General features: G+C 40.0%; 1 protein-coding gene across 1 annotated transcript; it reads right to left on the minus strand.

The window, feature by feature from the left end:
* Positions 1–33: 33 nt before the first annotated feature.
* On the minus strand, positions 34–10,162 carry igsf5a (immunoglobulin superfamily, member 5a). The gene is made up of 9 exons (XM_086131140.1): positions 9,794–10,162; positions 9,123–9,180; positions 5,809–6,120; positions 3,745–4,035; positions 2,034–2,153; positions 1,838–1,862; positions 1,369–1,466; positions 1,146–1,201; positions 34–303 (listed from the first exon to the last, which is right to left on the minus strand). The coding sequence occupies exons 2-9, from the start codon at positions 9,166–9,168 to the stop codon at positions 208–210; spliced, it is 1,044 nt and encodes a 347-aa protein (XP_085987266.1). The 5' UTR covers positions 9,169–9,180; positions 9,794–10,162; the 3' UTR covers positions 34–207.
* Between the last annotated feature and the right edge of the window lie 6,724 nt (positions 10,163–16,886).

Raw genomic sequence — 16,886 nt, forward strand, 5'->3', positions numbered from 1 at the left:
GTCTCCATTAGTGGCTAATAATGTACAGTGAAATGAAAACATGCATACTGTCATTTTATGGAGTTATATTTCAAGGGTAAATACAAAAATAATGTCATTATTATTTTCCAAATACACACGGTAAAACAGTGAGATTCCTCTAAAAGCCAACAGAAGAGCCGGACGTTTGTTTGTTTCGGTCTTTGGGGTTCAGAGTGCTCGGTCTTTTTACACAGTCGTCGCATGTCTGTGTTTTCTAAAGCCTTCATCCGCAATGCTGTAGCCATTTCCATTTTCTGTGCTGTTATAAACAGCATCAGGCATCTAAAAAAACAAGAGGCACAGATCACATACAGTAAGTGAAACGTCGCATTGCTGAAAGATCTTAGCATCATGTGTAAAATCATTAAGAAAAACAATTTGACAGCCAGTACCACTCTGCTCTCCAAACAAAATATGTTACATATAACGTATAATATGTTTGTTTAATGAAATAAGTACTTCCATTTTTAATTTCATACTCCACAAACCAAGTTGAATTCCATTCTGATTTGCCCTGTGAGGACTATTTGAATTCAAATTGCAAATTTGATTTCATCCTAACCTGCTTACGAGTCTCCGCGTAAGCATGACTTGTGATTATCTTTGTGTTTAATTCATATCGGACATTTGCCAACAGCTGTTTTTACTTGAAGTCATGATTCACATATACCCCTATTTTCTGACATGTTAAGGATCAAAATGATAACTGAATCATAAATAGTATGTGCATTTTTTTGTGCTGTCAATTTGAAGCAATGTCAACTGTTTCGCAATCATATTGGGATAGAAATGTAACAATCGACAGATTAATCAATTACGATTTTAACATTCTACATCAAATCCATGTGATTGTTATCAGAATTAGTAGCTTAAAGTCCTAATTGGAACACCCTGAATTTAAATACTGTTTGCTGTTCCGTTCACAACGTTGTGAAGCCATTCACCCGAAATTCAAATATTAACTCATTGCTGTGGCTGAGATTTATGAAAAGTTGTATCCAAACACAGTTTCGGGAGATTTGCTCACTGCAATGCTGCAGCAAGTGTGCAGCAATTATCTACCCACTGCTTTACACAAGCATTTTTTTTCTCCATCAGCTCTATTGCAAAACAAACATACCTACCTCAAAAACATTGGAGCGAGTTGAAGCACTTTCTGTCAAGTCACTTGGAGTGACACCTGCAAACCAGTGGAGGGAGGGAAGTTAGTTGTCGGTGTGTTTGAATTGTGTCACGCAATGACAAATATTACATTTGAAGTTAATGTTTCTGTTGATGATGATGATGTAAATAACAATCGTGTGTGTAGAAAGTTTGGGTGGGTTGTTGTGTAATCTCCAGCCTTACTTTTTTGACCATCTGTCACATAACCTGCATTGACTTGACCTTGTTTCTGTCCAGGTGGTCTCAGTCCGCTCAACTGGCTCTGTGTCCTCAATCTTTTACTAGAAACAGAAATGGGAGAAGATATGTCACTACGGTAATTGTGCAACTACATAATACACATTGAAATCATCACAGCAAGGATCAGGATTCTTGTCACGTATTTGAAGAATTTTTTTTTAAAAAGAATTGAAGAAATAGAGTTTTCAGAATGGGGTAGATTTGGGTATACACAAGGAGCTATTCTAAGATGGAGAAATCGGAATGCACGACAGCAGTAATGGAAACAATGAAGCAAGCAATAAGAGTAAATGATTGTAAAAAATGTTTTGTTTTGTTTTTAATCTTTGTGGCCCTTTAAGATTTATATTTAAGTATCTGTGGTATAGAAGTAATTCATCTACTGTAAAGTCGTGGTAGATTGGCTCCTTACATCATTTCTTCTTGGTAGTTGGGTTCTGCAATGAAATAGCAATATTATTTGTATCATGTTCTTATACTTAATATTTCATTATGATCAAGTGCAGGTTTTATCATTGCTTAATTTGTGGGAAAACTATACAGTTACATTATTATGATCGGCAACTAAGCAAAGTGGATTTTAAAACATATTTGGCTTTTTGGAATACCTTTTTTTCTCCTGCGTTTGTAGCAAAAGACCACCCCATAGATGAGTAAAAATAGCAGAGCAAAACCTCCAAAAGAGCAAACCACAGCAATCAGGACGGTCCAGTCTGGAGGCTTTGGCACTGTCAAAGCAAATGAATTAACACTAAAACAGACTTACGGCTATGAGGTTATTATTTTAAAAAGAAAGGAAAATGTGTTGATGTGGCATACACCAGTCACAATAGATACAGTAGCTCACAGAAATTTCATTTCAACAATTTCCGTTATCATTTTATTATACATTCCTTAGGGTAGCTGGAGCCACTCCATCCCCTTGCTCAGCAAACAGTGTGTTAGCTTGGAGATATGTTGAGTGTTATCATTATGTCATGTAGACCAGCTCCTAAAGGGATTTGACCCAGCTCAATGAATCTTCCCAGTGTCGGTAGCCTGAGACTGTGACGCAACCATCACCGTGCTTGACTGTTGGCAAGACACAATTATTTCGGTGCTCCTCACCAAGGTGAAGCCACTAATGCTGGACAGATCTAGGCCAAACAAGTACTGTATACCTGTTCCACAGGCATGAAAGTTCATGCTTGTGCTGAATGACATGGATACGTATCACTAAGGGTGGCCTTGAATGTGTTGCTAGTTATTTAGATCACTGTTTTTCAACCCGTATGTGCCGCGGGAAAATATCCAATTTGTATGCCTGTGCGGTCTTTCACCCAGAAAGTAATCATGTAGTACCCTCCCATACTGCTAAGGGAGCAGCAACAGCTAGCCAATTGCCTTGTGTTTCAACGAGAGACAAGCGAATTTGTGACGCATGAATGCAGGACGAAGGTGAAACAATAAATATGAAAGATGATAAAATACTGTTTTCTTTGGGTTCATTTGATTCCAATTCAAGCTGTTATAACGTCATTCTTCAATGTTAAAAATGGTTACAGTAACAATATAACACATTAATTGTTAAAATAAGCGGGGGGGGGGGGGGGAGGTTCACATTTTCAGCTAGTGGTGTGCCGCGAGACTTTTTTCAATGAAAGAAGTGTGCCTTGGCTCAAAAAAGTTTGGATTGGATTGGATAAACTTTATTGTCAAATGTACTGTATGTGTAACATACAGCACAGATGTAATTTCTTCCCTCTCCAAATAAAACAAGAGGAGCCGCTGCGGGTGTCGGTGCCGCTATCAAAAGAAATGTGTGAAAAACACTGATTTAGATAATACCGTATTTTCCGCACTACAAGGCGCACCTAAAAAGCATTTTATTTTCTCAAAAGCCGACAGTGCGCCTTATAATCCGATGTGCCTTATATATGGGTCAATATTCCGATTTCTTGGACATAGTATTTTAAATGCTTAAGCACTTTGTTACAGCTGCAGCGGTTGTGAAGGATCCATATAAATAAAGCTGTGTTGAATTGTATTGTATTGTATTCCCTTTAGCGTAGCTCCATCTAGTGGATGCATAAGGCAGCCGCAGTCGGGGCTCTATATAAATAAAGCTGTATTGTATTGTATTCCCTATAGCGTAGCTCCATCTAGTGGATGCATAACACAACCGCAATGGGCGTTCTCACATTGTTAAAGTCTGCAACTGTCGTAGGAAGTGGACTCGCACTGTTTCCATGTACTGATTCTATTCAGGGTCACAAGTTAATGTAAGCACATCCCAGCTGATGTAATAAAACATTTAAGCCTTGTGGAAGAATTTCTTACCAACCACTAGGTGGACCGAGCTGGATAGTGGCTTTGTTAGTGTCGGCAGCATCGCCAAACACTCCACGGTTGAATTTTTGACAGCTTTAAACTTCAGGACACTGGAGGAGTTGAAGGAATCTCCGTGAGCTACGTGAGTACTGTTGTAAAGACTGCTATCCACGGCGCCACCGTTCAGGTTCCAGCTGACAACAGGGCTAGGGAACCAAGCTGAAGTCAGACAGTTGAAGTCCACCTCTTCATCCTGGGTCACCTTCCTATCACCTTCCTTGATCTGGACTGTACCACTCTCTAATTGACAGGAACAGAAGAGAATAAAAAACATTTTGGCCCCATTCGCCCTACAAAGGTACAGTATGTCCTCTGGTCTTTAGCGACCTATGTCTCCTTATAAATATTCAAGAACAGTCCTTACGATATTTGAATGAATTGAAATATATATTCTGATTTCTGTTCAAGAGTTGTAGAACATGATACGATTTCATGTTTTATTTATTTATTTTTTATTTAGATCGCTGAGCCCCTAACACATTCAACGAAGAGGATATCGAGTTAGCCGGAGGTGGGGGGACCTCGAGCCAAATATTGACTCGAGTCAGACATAAGGCGGCAATTTTGGAACTTGCGACTTGCTTGGCTAAAACTTGGACTTGGACTTTGGCTTGGACTTTGAAACACTTGACCTGACAAGTCTTGGCTATTTCCAGATGACAATCAACAACTTCAAAATAGTTTGCCATTTGCTTTGTTTTTGAAAGACAAATATTTTGATCATATATTGTTCAATTTAAACCAATCTGCCTACAATTTAAACAAACCAGTGTTACCCATGCATATGCCAAAAGTTGTCTAGTTCTCTTGGAATCGGTCTCAAATTGTGCATGTTATGAATGCTAACATCCATCCATCCATTTTCCGAACCGCTTGATCCTCACTAGGGTCGCGGGGGGTGCTGGAGCCCATCCCAGCCGTCTTCGGGCAGTAGGCGGGGGACACCCTGAATCAGTTGCCAGCCAATCGCAGGGCACACAGAGACGAACAACCATCCACGCCCACACTCACACCTAGGGACAATTTAGAGCTTCCAATCAACCTGCCATGCATGTTTTTGGAATGTGGGAGGAAACCGGAGCACCCGGAGAAAACCCACGCAGGCCCGGGGAGAACATGCAAACTCCACACAGGGAGGCCGGAGCTGGAATCGAACCCGGTACCTCTGCACTGTGAAGCCGACGTGCTAACCACTGGACTACCGGGCCGCCCTGAATGCTAACATTCAGGTCTTAATAATGGGAGGAAAAGCAAGTGAATAGAAACTGTGATGCAATTAAGTCTCGAGGTATCTGGACAGTTTTATACACCACCAGAGTAGACTTTGAAGAGTGAACTGAAATTTAAGATGTTTCACCCCCCCCCCCCTGCCCAAAAAAAAAAAAAGTTAAAATAATAACAATAATAATAATAATAAATATACAGGACTTTTACCATTTGACCCTTGCAGCAATCATATGCAAGGTACTTTGATTGCTGAAGGTCTTTAGACAAAAGTATACACAGCCAAATGATTTTCACCCAACCAATAAACAATTTATCCTTTTTAGTCAATGAATATAAAAACGATTGACTGAAAGCATGATTGATTTAGTTGCGATGACATAATGACTTGGTCATGAAGAAATCTTGCTTTTTTTTTTTGCCTTCCAAAAGGCTTGAGCTGCTTTTGCAGTATGCAGTATTTCTAAAACCACTCTCGTGCGTCGATTGTCCAAATACATTTTGAGCCCATGTATTTTGCATAGTAGCATAGGGCATGTTTTTGTGTCTAAACTTAAGTTACTTTATATTAACCCTTTCATGCACCCTGTAACCTGATAACATGATAAGCTGTCCACTGTGGTAACCGCTGTCCCTGAAAGGGTTAAATTCACTAGGGTGGTAAAGCTGACAAACAAAACAAAAATCTCTGTCTTTCTCAAAATACGTCATGCATATGGACAGTTAATTTGTCTCCAAAGTGAATTTGAAGTGATATGCAGATAGTAGATGTTCGAGAATCTACAGTACCTTGCACATGGAGCTGTGCTGACTTGGAGCCGTAGTCTCCCTGCACTCTGCAGATGACTGGCCCAGCCTCCATACGGGAGGTGTTGTGGATGGTGAACACCACGCAGGTGGTGTCCTCGGTGAAGCAGAAGGAGGCAGAAAACTGCTCCGAGGATGAAGATATGTTACCAATTCTCGGAACGGTGAGGACCAGAAAACCTCGGACATCCCATGTCATGACTTCCCACACTCCCTGCACCGTGGCAATGAATCGAGCATCTGAGCCCTTTAGAACAGTAGACTCGAGAGGCTCCACTTGGAACTGTCCCATCACTGAAGAAACAATGACAACCGGGAAAGCGGGAGCAATAAATTAGATGAAGAGTTCAGGAAACAAAATACGATATTGCAACGGGATACTAAGCATCTCTTGGATGTATCTAACCTACATAATATATAATACAACAAATTGTGCGGTGATTAGGTTCCATCATGTTCAAAAAATGACCGACTCGATTACTGATTGTTGTTGTTTTTTTGTCATCTAGGTAGCATGTTTTACATATTAAATTTACTGAAAGTTAATTCAAAGTAAAAAAATAAAATACAGTGTCATGATCCGTATTCGGCAGCAGGTGGCACGCGTTCACTTCTGCCGCCTGCACACCTGCTGCCTATTTGCCAGAGATTGCACCTGCTATATCTAGGCGCTCCGACAGTCAAATCACTGCCGGAGTATTGCATGCCGTGCCACTGCTGTTGCCTATGATTGCAATTCTTATTCGATACCATTCGCTGTTGGTTAAATTTTCGTCGTCCCAAGGGAATCATTATATTAGCGTACGTGAACTAGTACTGGTCTTAACATATTTTCCTTGCCATTTTTTGCAAGCGTTTCCTGTTGTCGCGTTTCCTTATTTCCTGGTTCTCGTTTTCACCAGCGCTTTCTGTTGTTTATTTGACGGGGTTTTTGTTTGTAATAAATATTTTTGTTTTGACGAAGTCCTTGTCGGTGTCTGCTCCTTCGGGGATCCACTTATTCTCTGTTACGTACGAAGCAGTTCCCTTTTCCTGCTTCGTGCGTAACGTGACAACAGGAAGAAAGGAGAGAGTGAGAAAGTGATAGATCAACTTTGGATGAACTTTCCATTGCTCAAAACAATCAAAACGAACGCATTACAGCTCTGTTGAAGTTATTGCTTGGACATGTTTGCCCAAGGTATGTCAATACGGCGCATTGTGCGCGTGTGCGTGTGTGTGCGCATGTGCGTGCGTGTGTGTGTGTGCGCATGCATTTTTTTTTCCGAACCGAAACTCAAACCGTCTATTAAATAGCAGGACCATTAGAATTGATGGAATGTTTTGTTTTTGTTTTTGTGCGTGTGTGCGTGTGTGTTTTGACTCGTTGGGGCACGATGATCGACTGGTTAGTGTGCTGGCCTAACAGTGCAGAGGTGACTTCCTGTGTAAAGTTTGCATGTTCTCCTTGTGCCTGGGTGGGTTTTTTCCGGGTTCTCCGGTTTCCTCCCACATTCCAAAAATGTGCCCGGCAGGCTGATTGAACACTCTAAATTGTCCATAAGTGTGATTGTGAATACAAATGGTTATTTGTCTCTGTGTGCCCTGCGATTGGCTGGCAACCAATTCAGGGTGTCCCCCACCTATGACCCGAAGACAGCTAGGATAGGCTCCAGCACGCCCCGCGACCCTTGTGAGGATAAGCGGATCAAAAAATGGATGGATTTGGGTTGTTTCTTCTCCTCTTATGCTATAAGAATGTGCAAAAGAAATGTGTATTCAAAGTGACCCCTGATTTTCAAACAATCCTCATGGCAACACGGTTGTCATGTTATCGTTCTTGAACACTGTCCAAAGGTAACAATTAACAGTTCTGGATAAAAGAGCTGTAGAAACCTGTTTGACCAGGTGTCTTTTTGATAAAGTGTAATCACACTGCTTATGGAGTGTAATCTAGGTTTGAGTACTGCAGGCTTTATATGATGAATTAAATAATAAATGCAGTAAGCATTAGTTGTAGAGCTCTAGTGTCAAACTCAAGGTTGCCCAGGCACTTTATTTGGTCCACGAAGCAAATAAAATGTCTCTGTAATTTTTTTCTTTATTTTAACAGATTTACAAGGAGTATTGATTTGTACGGTGTTTGTAGTCGCAGGATCAGGGACCAAGCCCAGCCGTGAATAGCGAAAATCCATGAGTAATTGATGCTCTCCCAAGAAGTATTATGATTGCCCAATGATGGCGGCAAAACACTACAGGAAGCTCTTGAACTGACTTCAACATAGTTCCTAGGCACCACCATGCTGCCAAAGCAATACTTTTAACCTTAGATATCGGACTTTGGCCTGAGAACAAAACGGTGATTTTTTTTTCAAGGAATAAAAGATAAGTTCCAAAAACATACCAAAACAAAAATATCTGAATGTGTGAATCAACGAGTAGGGGATTGTGAATATGTGGCGTTACACATATTTGCATATAACTGATTGAAGACTTTAATTATTTAATTTAGGTCGTTTTCATGGGAATAAGAACCTCTTGTTACAATGTGGCCCATGACAAAAAAAAAGGCTCTTAACCCTTTCATGCACCCTGTAACCCAGGGGTGTCAAACTCATTTTTGTCGTGGGCCACATTGTAGTTACGGTTTGCCTTGGAGGGACGTTATGAATTTTGGGCAACCATATAAATGTTTAATCACCTCCACATATTACATACACAGCGCACAACAAATTGATGAAAAACTAGTTTTAAAATCAGAAGTCAAGAATAATGACTGTTATTGTGGAAATTTGACATTTTAGTTCAGACTTTAGCAAGCATCATAGAACTTGACATGCTTGATTTGCTTTTGCGGGCCACATAAAATGATGTGGCGGGCCTTGAATTTGACACCTGTGCTGTAACCTGATAACGTGATAAGCTGTCCACTGTAGTAACCGCTGTCCCTGAAAGGGTTAAATATGATCTTGATGATTCTGCGGGTACCGCAGCTTCATCCCACATCATAAAACATGCATCTTCATAAATGTGAAAATGAGTGTGAATCGTTCTTTGTTATTATGTTCCCTGCGGTAAGCTGGCGACCAATGCAGCTTGCTCCCTGCCACAACCGCACGCATAAAGGCGGGTATCCAATCCTGTGTAGGAAATGGATGGGTACTGTAAACGGATGTGATATTTGTGAGGTAGTACTTTATGTCATTTGTAAATGTTCATTAATATCCTTCTCGGATCAAAAACAGTTACCGGTACTCAGCTGCCCAACTGCTTTAAAATTTCACAAAATTGCATCAAATAATTGCCGTCAAACATACCTCCAGTTGCACACAGCATTAGCCAGATGCACAAATCGACGTCCATTTTTTATTCAACCTGAAAGATGCCAGTAGAAATATTGTAAATGATTGTAGGGAATTACACTGTCGTTTGAAGTATAAAATAGCACAGTGACAGTTTGAAAAAAAAAACACTCCCCTTGTTTTTTGTTTGTTTGTTTGTTTGTTTTTTTACTGTTTTAAAGCATTTCGACCCAAACTGTAAAATGGACATTTTGTTTTTTTCACGTGATAAACCTGCTTGAACTGGAATTCATTGCGTACACATAACATCTACTGTTGGTTACATAAATGATCTCTTTAGAGTTACAAAAATGAAGCCCCAAATTATTCTGAATGTGCTTTAGTTGAATGGGTGGGTATCTTTTATCTGGAAATGACAATGTTGTGTGAAAATTCTCATATAAAATGTTCCAAATGATCATCATGCCCAATACTATGCTCGTTAAAAAAGTACCAGTATCATGTAGGAGGGCTGTACTTCATTGGAGAGTAAGAATTTGTCCTAATGTCTGAAAACATTTGTGAGTTTTGTCCCCGACAACATTTCCATTAAGAAGATACCCACTCAACCAAGAGATTTTGAATTAAAAAAAAACAAATCTTTTTGATCTTTTAACTGCACCTCTGTATCTCCAATGAACACTTACCTTGTGACCCGTCCTTCTGGAGTGTGTCATGGAGCTAAGCTTCATTTCCGGAAACACCAGCAGGTGAGCTTGACGCTACAGATCTTTCTGCTGGGTCCAAGGGTCAGTGGCCATTGAAACCAAGCCCTTATTTCTCCATAGTGAGTGCAAACTACTAAAGTGCTCTGCTGCCGTCAGACTGTGGGTGTGAGGATGGCATTTCAGAAAAGGCAGTCGAGGTCACATGCTCTACCATGAGCCTGATTCGATACTCGAGTCAACTGAGGTACATAACTCGACGCAGTGACCGTCGATGAACTAAATTCAACTAACCATATAACTATGCTTCAAAACTTGATGACGTGTTGTAAAATTGACCAACACTGCTGTGTACAACAAACATCAGTGAACGTAAGTATCACCGGAGCACATGGTGACTGCGGAATATAAAGCCATTTGCTGTTGGGATTGTGTCATATTTTAACAATTTCGTGCACCCTGTAACCTGATAACATGATAAGCTGTCCACTGTAGCAACCACTGTCCCTGAAAGGGTTAGTTCGATGCTTTTTATTTTTTGTTCCTTTTTATCACTCGCGTAGAATGGCACTGCATCGTAGAGGATTCTTTCCAACACATCTGTAGTAGCCTGCACCCATTAATACATTTGATGACGAGTATCTGGTATGGTATTCTTTTTCTTTTTTTTTTTTTGGTATCAAAATGGATGCCTGGTTTTCACTTCTACCAGACAGTCCTGAAATTCGGGGTTAGAATAAAGTGTAGTCTTCATGTCTAGTGGTTGCATGTTCTGTGTGTGCTTGTTTCCCTAGGTTCCACAAGCTTTTGTTTTTTCAGCAAATGCCTTCTTTAAATAAACTGAATTGTGTTCATATTTGCTTTGGATGTCACTTTTTTTCCATGACTCCTCATTTCAATGTCAAATAAAATCTGTTGTGGTTTATTCATATATATACCGGTATATATTAGAATGCTGTATCATGAAAAAAAGTTGATTTATTTCAGTTGTACTCTTCAAAAAGTGAAACCTGTGGAATGCATACATTCATTCCACACAGACTGATACATTTCAAGCGTTAATTCATTTTAATTTAGATGATCATGTCTGAAAACGAATTTTTAAAAATCACTGTCTCAGAAAATGTAATATGGACATTAAAATGGACATAAAATTTACATAAAGGGAAAAAAGAGGGCAGATGTGTGTCAAAACACCACAAAACTGAGTTGTCAGTGGCGTTGACTTGGTGATGAGTTGACCGTGTGAGTGTGTCGAGGTGCATTTTGGGAATTTTATAAGTCCTCTTTGCAGGCAGGTGGTTCATAAAAGACATCTAAAATTAACTTGTGGACGTGACACAATTGGATGTCGGCTTCGTATTTGGCGCCCAGGCCTTGTGTTTCACACACCAGTTTAAATTGTCCTCATTATGAGGCGTCTGAAACATACCTGTCAACTCATATGGTTTAGCCATAGTTCATACGGATTTTGTGGTGAATCTTACGTATATGGCCGTATCGCACAAATCATACGGATTCTGAAAATTTCTGGGGGGTTTTCACCAACTCCAAATGATTTGGAGTTGGTGAAAAAAGTAACGCAGGAATACAACTCTGAACACAGTAATGCCACTAAGTAGAATGATGATTAGACATTAACCAGACATTGTATTATGGAGATCTCCAATAAATATCATTGAAAATTTCGTGGGTTTTTTTCTGCCGTTATTTTGACATATAAAATGCTTTGGTATGTGATAAGGACTTTTTGCTCTTTATAAGGATTTTTTTGGTAGTTTATACAGGTTGGCACTCCGAAAAGTTGACAGGTATGCTGAAATCTTATGGCCGAGACACAAATGCTGCTATACTGCTATACCCCTAGAGGTCGCTGTCGGTCAATATTGTACGTATAACAGTCTTTATAACGTGTGTCCACTGTCCAGTATTCTGTAAACGCGTGTGGAAATGTATTACACGTTTATTTGATTTCAACACAGCGGAAGCTAAATAATTCAATATTTTTCATATTATTTCGGAATTTATTCTGTTTTATTTTTTCAATGTAAAACTGTTTAATAAAGTGAACCTAAGAACCATTTTCCTCGCCTTTTGAGAAGCACCTCACATACGTTATTGAGATCATATACTGTATGTGCCAAATTGATTTTTACTGTACATATTATTGGGTCTCCTGGCCCTCATTCGTGATTTCATGAAAGTGTATTGTGAGCTGGAATGTCTCCAGACACAGTGAATATCATAATGGCAGAGGCAGATAGACAACCATGAAAATAGTGGGGGAGGTTCAGTCAGCTACTGTATCCAGCAGCCCCCTTATCCCCTTACATACGGCCTCAGAATTGATGCAAATCCTGGCACCAGAGCCACCATGTCAGAGATCATCAGTCATAGTTTCATCATTTGTGCGCATCCATACATTGCATTGCATGACCTTTTCGATGACTTCATCTCCTATTAGTTCCAGCTAATCAGCCCCCTTTTCTGAGAGACGATAGATCATAATGAAATAGTTTATTTTCAAAAAATGCACGCTTTAAGAGCTCGCTTTAATGTAGGATTATTTTTTTGTCATGTCAGCTGTTGGTTAATCAATGGTTAAAGCCGACTAAGGTTTATTGTTACTGAGCTTATTAGACTGTGTTGCCACTATGGCAAGACTCCACCGTCTATCACACGTAAATTACTGCATGCGCTACACCAAGGCACATTCCTGTGACTGCTGAATAGGCATATAGAAAGCTTTTTTTTTTGCATGTTTTAAAATTTTATTTATGACAATATACAAAGAGGTGTGAGGAGCACAATCTAAGTTCGAGAATGAAAAAGTTAATTGTACTACAGAATAACTAAACTCTTTTTAGTTCCACAGGCAATTTATTCACACTAACAGGAGATGGAAATATTTTCCAATTAATTTTATGTGTTGATTATACATTCGCACTGAAGATCCATACTGCCCATCTGTTTTCATGAACTCTGAATCCCATCACACGTAAATTGGTGTAATCTGGCTTTATCCGTTGCCCCAGATGGGAAGGTCACCGTTTACCTTATGGAGAAATCCACTTAGTGTTGAAAGATGGAGAGAGAAAGAGGGAAGGAAGGACAGAAAGAGTAGAGAGAGTGTCTTTTCCCAACATCCGGCTGATCCATTCACAGGCATCTGTTGACACTCTTTGTAACTCCGTAACCAGCCCCGAAATAGAGGGGAAATATGTATCAAATAATAAGTACGTTGGCTCCAGCATGTCTTTGTTAGAAGGCCTATTGAACAAGACAAGGCTTTTTTTTTAACCAATATGTTTTGACCGACTGTACAGTGGCTTAAAGTTACTTTGAATTTGCGGACTTTTTATTTGTTTCAGTCCGGTGAGATGCAATACAAGCTCGACAGGCATCCCATAAGAGGGGGGACGGAACACGATCATGATTTAAAGCACCCATGTCTGCGAGGGGCCGGGAGAATTATATTTTCTTTCTGCAGCACCAATTTGGAAGGCCCCAAAGAGCCAATTTCCCCTGACAGATTTACACCCGAAAGGTTTCTGACACTGATGGCCTAATTTAAAGGCGAAGTTTGCAATTTTCAAAACAAATCACTTTTTGCATGACTTAAGAGGTGTAAATCATTTGTTCATTGTTTTGCATTGACCTGTTACCTTGTTACCCCAGAAAAGCACCTTATTTATCATGGGCTGTTACTATAATACTAAATGTTGTCCATTTAAAGTTTATCTTTTGCGATGCTGTGCAGGGATGTACTCTTGATGTGTATGGCCGAATGTTTTTCGGCCATACACATCATTCGTTCGATTTTTTTTTTTTACTTTGAATTGGAAGCTCAAATTTTAGATAGTGCTGTACGATAGTCGGGAATTCAATGACTATCAGCAAGAAAGCTCATATTTGGATATCTGGTTTGTGGGAAACAATGTTTTCATTTTACTTTGTAAGTTTCATTTGTTGATTTAGCCCTTTCATGCACCCTGTAACCTGACAACATGAAACGTTGTCAACTGTAGTCATCGCTGTCCCTGGAAGGGTCAATTCAGCTGCCTAAATGCAGTATGGCACACTCTCGTGTCTATTTCTGAAATTGTCATTCTAATCTGAAAATTTACTGTGGTTCTCTCTATTGCCCTCTAGTGGTTAAGTACAGGTAACTACAGTATTCTAATGCCCTTGCTAATTCCACCTATTTTGTAAAAGTGTAAATCAAGCAGGGCTCTCCCTTGTGGTTAAACCTAATTCAGAAGGGTCTAAATCAAGGATGTTGAACTCTTTTAGAATTGCAAATATTCATGCCAATCATTAAGCCATTTGTCAAGTCAATAGTCATGGAACTCAATTCATTTAAACGTATGCCTTCGATTGCATCATGACACATGGCGTCTCGACATCATAAGTGCTCATTTCCACCACACAATTATTTTTCTCTTGCGACGTGTCGCCGCTCCACATGACAGTTACAAGCGTCGTCACGTCATGAATTAGACTTGTATCTCATTGCACCACTGTACAGTGCAGTACAAAACCTAACTTAGAGCTTCGACTGAAGCCTGTCGCCTCATGTCCGCTGACAGCATAAGGAAAAAGTGGGCAAGGACGGCAAATGGCACCAGCTGTGATGGAAGGGCTAATAGTCACGCACCTCAACAACAGCGTTGTTATTTGAGACCGACATGTCTCCCCTCCGTCTCCGATTCCCCCTTCATACCCACCAACCATCACCACCTCAGCTCTGTCTTTTCACATTTCCTCGACAACATTGTTTTATTTTTTTAAATATCTCAGCTTCAAGCAACATGGGGGTGTGTAGGTGTCATGATCTTTGATTACATTCTAATCTGCAATGAAGTAGGCTACATGCTGTGTATAAAAAGCACTTTGTGAATTATCACATAGTGTAATGCTAAAGTTTAACAGGCTATATTTGTAAAGTTCAACATACTTTTGGGTCACTTTTAGAGACAATTAACACATGTTATTGTTTCTAAAAGTAAAGTCTAAGACAGGGGTGCCCATTGCATCGATCGCGAGCTGTACCAGGAGCTCGTGAAGGGAGTTTTGGTCGATTACATGGCATTAATTTAGGCACTGCCAGCCCTCCCAGTTTTATTCTGTTGATATAGGTGCCTGACAACAGCAGTGAATGAGTTAAAAAAAAAAAGGAGAGTTCCTCCTATCATCGGTTATAAAATTTGTCACTTGATTGACATACATGGCAGCCAGTCGTACACCTGTTGCATACCTCACGACACATGGGTACCGGTATATACAAGGGTGTTAAATGGCAAAACTAGCAGTTTTCATTTTGTTTTGTCTACTCGAAACTTAATTGGATGTTTCACGTATGTATGTATAGCCATGTGTAGCATTAAAAACTTCATATTAATCTATAATTAATTTCATTATTTTTTTCATGTACATTCAATAACTTTAAAGACGATTTCAAAATAATAAAGCCAGGTTCATTAAATGCTTCACGAGTTAACCGTCACGTGTGTCAATTTTGGGCTAGACTGCACAATGATATACAGTACATACACAGCTACACTGCATCTGTCATTTTTCCTGAAAGAATGAAGCCATATTTTTTTCCAGCCAATACTATGAAATAAAGCTACCAGGTGAGATTCCACTTTTGATGTGAAAGATGCAGCACCAGATGGTCTTTGTATGGCATGAAATACACTTTGGAGAATGAGTAGACAGCATGACAGACAGCAAAATTTCCTTCCGAAAAAACAACAACACTAAAACTGTTGGCAAACGCTAGGTGAACGTTTTGTGAGCATTTTGCTGTGCATTATGCCTCATTATCTAACATGTAAATTTACACACGTCATTGAACCCATCATGGATGTGCCCATGTGTTAAACATTTCAGAAAAGTGAAATATATCAAAACAGAAGTATATTTTTCTCAGCTTAGCTAATGAATGACTACCAATCAAACCACACAATTATGTCTTAATTAAATAAATCTTCAAACAGGAGCAGAATAAGAGGATTTTGGGGGGGGGGGGGTTGGTCCGTGGAGGGGCGGCCAACACTCACACCTCGGGACAATTAACTTGCCACGCATGTTTATGGAATATGGGAGAAAGTCAGAGTACCTGGAGAAAATCCACGCAGGCACGGGGAGAACATCCAAACTCTGGAATCGAACCCTGCACTGATGTCAATCTGAATTTTAAATACTGTGATGTCAACATTTGCTTAGAGTCAAATGTGACTTCCCAATGTGACTCGGACTGGCACAGTACAATACAAAAACACAAACTGCATCTATGAGCACTCAAATTCAACACTGCAGGAAATGTTACTGTATTATTTCACTTATTCCCCAATCACACCATTGGATTGGATAAACTTTATTGTCAAATGTACTGTATGTGTAACATACAGCACAGATGAAATTTCTTCCCAAGAGGAGCCGCTGCGGGTGTCCGCGCCGCTATCAAAGGAAAAGTTAACAAAAAAAATGACAAAATAATACAAAACAACACATGAGATACAGACAATCGTGCACTCTTAACTACTTTCCTGCATACACTTTGTTGTCTGAAGCAGTTAGAGATGAAAGAGGAGCGAATCAAAGTGTCCTTTTCACCAGTGGTTCAAAGACGTCATGCTGCAATGTGCACACGCCTGCTACGAGCTAAGTTTGAAGCAACAAGAAGCTGGAGCAACCATTAACGAAAAAGAGAGATTGGCTCTCTTCTCCTGTCCCATGTAAGTCCGCTTTAATTCGAAGCCGCGACTCCCAGTTCCACATACGCATCGGCATCGCATACATGATCGAACAGGTGATTCCGGAGGAATGTTGGGGGGGGGGGGGGGGAAGCGGCCTTCTTTCCCCCGCGTGTTCGTTGAATTTCGGACGAGGAGAATGTTGGTAATCGAAATATAGGCTGGAGACGATGAACAGTTTCTTCGAAGCTCTTAATAACAGAATAATCCGGGCACCCACGATTTACAGACAATGGCTGTGTGTCACAAGTGCGAAGCAGGAACAGATTCATATCATTTTTATCAGAAGGGCGGTACCGAGACACAAGGTGTTA

This window comes from Hippocampus guttulatus, chromosome 15, assembly GCF_054856545.1.
Source record: "Hippocampus guttulatus isolate MCC_2025c chromosome 15, RoL_Hgut_1.0, whole genome shotgun sequence".
Lineage (NCBI taxonomy): Eukaryota > Metazoa > Chordata > Actinopteri > Syngnathiformes > Syngnathidae > Hippocampus > Hippocampus guttulatus.

What these genes read in the sequence shown, in the direction of transcription:
- igsf5a (XM_086131140.1), bottom strand. Translation starts at nt 9,168, where the DNA reads ATGGACGTCGATTTGTGCATCTGGCTAATGCTGTGTGCAACTGGAG. An exon ending in AACTACCAAGAAGAAATGAT is followed by an intron (nt 1,467 to 1,837) that starts GTAAGGAGCCAA and finishes TTCTGTTTCTAG; the next exon opens with TAAAAGATTGAGGACACAGA. An exon ending in TGTGACAGATGGTCAAAAAA is followed by an intron (nt 1,202 to 1,368) that starts GTAAGGCTGGAG and finishes ACTGGTTTGCAG; the next exon opens with GTGTCACTCCAAGTGACTTG.